Source organism: Primulina huaijiensis, unplaced genomic scaffold (genome assembly GCF_012295235.1).
Source record: "Primulina huaijiensis isolate GDHJ02 unplaced genomic scaffold, ASM1229523v2 scaffold206574, whole genome shotgun sequence".
NCBI lineage: Eukaryota > Viridiplantae > Streptophyta > Magnoliopsida > Lamiales > Gesneriaceae > Primulina > Primulina huaijiensis.
This window is the reverse complement of record NW_027354522.1, coordinates 1-1,801: the sequence shown is the minus strand read 5'-3', so window position 1 is coordinate 1,801 and position 1,801 is coordinate 1. Positions and strand designations below refer to the sequence as shown.

General features: G+C 37.1%; 1 protein-coding gene across 1 annotated transcript; it reads right to left on the bottom strand.

The window, feature by feature from the left end:
* Positions 1 to 47: 47 nt before the first annotated feature.
* LOC140966467 (uncharacterized) lies at positions 48 to 1,795 on the bottom strand. The gene is made up of 2 exons (XM_073426742.1): positions 1,116 to 1,795; positions 48 to 955 (listed from the first exon to the last, which is right to left on the bottom strand). The coding sequence occupies exons 1-2, from the start codon at positions 1,605 to 1,607 to the stop codon at positions 698 to 700; spliced, it is 750 nt and encodes a 249-aa protein (XP_073282843.1). The 5' UTR covers positions 1,608 to 1,795; the 3' UTR covers positions 48 to 697.
* Between the last annotated feature and the right edge of the window lie 6 nt (positions 1,796 to 1,801).

Here is a 1,801-nt window from a genome sequence, read left to right as displayed (position 1 = left end):
GCATGTCACAAATTATTGATCATATTGTACTGCATATTTGAATATCTGAATTTATTTGTTCTTGATTGGTTATCGATCGACTATTACCAATTAAATAACTGAATGAGTTGAGTCTGGCCAACGGTCTATGTACAGGACTACTAGTCCATTGGACAACGTGGCTTCAGCAAGGAAATGTGGATCCAATGAACAACAGGTTAAAAATCTAGTACATGGTTCATCTGAACAATGTGAATTCGGTTCGGAAATGTGAGTTCAACTTGGCTCGTAAATGATCAATTGTACGGATTCTACATGAATACATGGGGAAAAGTGCTACACCGAACGTTGATGGAAGTCACCTCTTTAACCTACGACCCTAAGCTACATACTTCAGAGTCCTAAACAGTCACTGCATATCACTTGACATAATAATTTCATAATGATTTATTACTACTGATACATATAATCTCATATTGAATCATTGCACTGATATATTATCATTTGATTTGTTAACTATATATAACCCCAATTTATTCCCTCACTAAGTCCCCAAAAACTTAACCGCTTTTTCTTTCTGTTTATTATTTTAAATTCCAACTACAGGATTTCAAGACTCAAAATAAAATGGAAATTGGGAAAATGAAAATGTTGACTTAGCAGTTAGCGACACCGTGACTCTACCATTGAATTCATATTTTTGTTATCTTTTATAAAATCAAGAATTGTACACGCTTCCGCTACTGCAAGTAAGATATAACGATGACATTACAATTCGGGGTTCAAAAATATAAACCTGGATTTTTAGCGCTTGTTGCCGGAAAGCCCACTCTTCCTCCATAGCTCTTTTGTATTCATCGGTTTCCTTAAAATTTTCTCGTTCACCAATCATACAGCTCTCCACAGAATCCATAGTGTGTTCATTTTCAGCTTTGTTTCTCTTCTGCAACTGGTGCAAATGTTGAGCTTCTTCAGCCTACAAAAGAACGAGTAAATCATCTCTAAAACTATCTCTATTGGGCAAGTAAACTACATTCACCGAATCACAACACAAGTTGAGACTAAAAAGAGGATAAAAACATATGTCAACGCTTTTCAGATAAGAGGATTTATACAAAACAGGAAACAATATAAACCTGGATTTTTAGCGCTTGTTGCCGGGAAGCCCGTCCTTCCTCCAGAGCTCTTTTGTATTCATCAGTTTCCTTGAACTTTTCTCTTTCGCAAAGCATACAACTCTCCGCAGAATCCACAAAGTGTCCATTTTCAGGATGAAAGTCGCCATCTTTATCCTCCTCTCCACTATTTGATACAGATTCATCCAGTCCAACTTTTGCATCATTAATATGTAAATTTATGTTTCCGGATAATGGTATAACATCAACTGTCCGCCTAATTTCCCTATGACACCCTTTCGTGATGCCATCTCTTGATCCCAATAAGGAATTTTGAAACCAGGATGACTCTCCAGAGACAGACTCGACTGCATCACTTGAAGGAGTGCAACTGCAATTCATTTGTTTACCTGGTAATGTAGAACTTATAAACGAAGATCTTACAGATGTTAAATTATATGTCTTCTCAAGACTTTCGGATTCATGCGAGTCACAAGATTCCAAATGCTCCATTTCATTAACACGTCCAGTAGCAGTAACATAGGACTCCCTGAACTCATGGGTCGGGAAAAAATTGACATCAGCTTCAACTTCAACAGAATTTTGACCTTTGCTGATGGCAACGTCATCTTTAACTGAACTAGCTTTGCAATAGTCAGAGTTCACATCAACTCGTGACTTAGTTTTTTTCCCTTCCTTAGTTGCCT

Bases quoted from the DNA above. Each gene is read 5' to 3' on its own strand.
- LOC140966467 (XM_073426742.1), bottom strand. From the start codon at position 1,607: ATGGAGCATTTGGAATCTTGTGACTCGCATGAATCCGAAAGTCTTGAG. The intron at 956-1,115 runs GTTTATATTGTT...GTTCTTTTGTAG, and splicing joins AACAAGCGCTAAAAATCCAG to GCTGAAGAAGCTCAACATTT.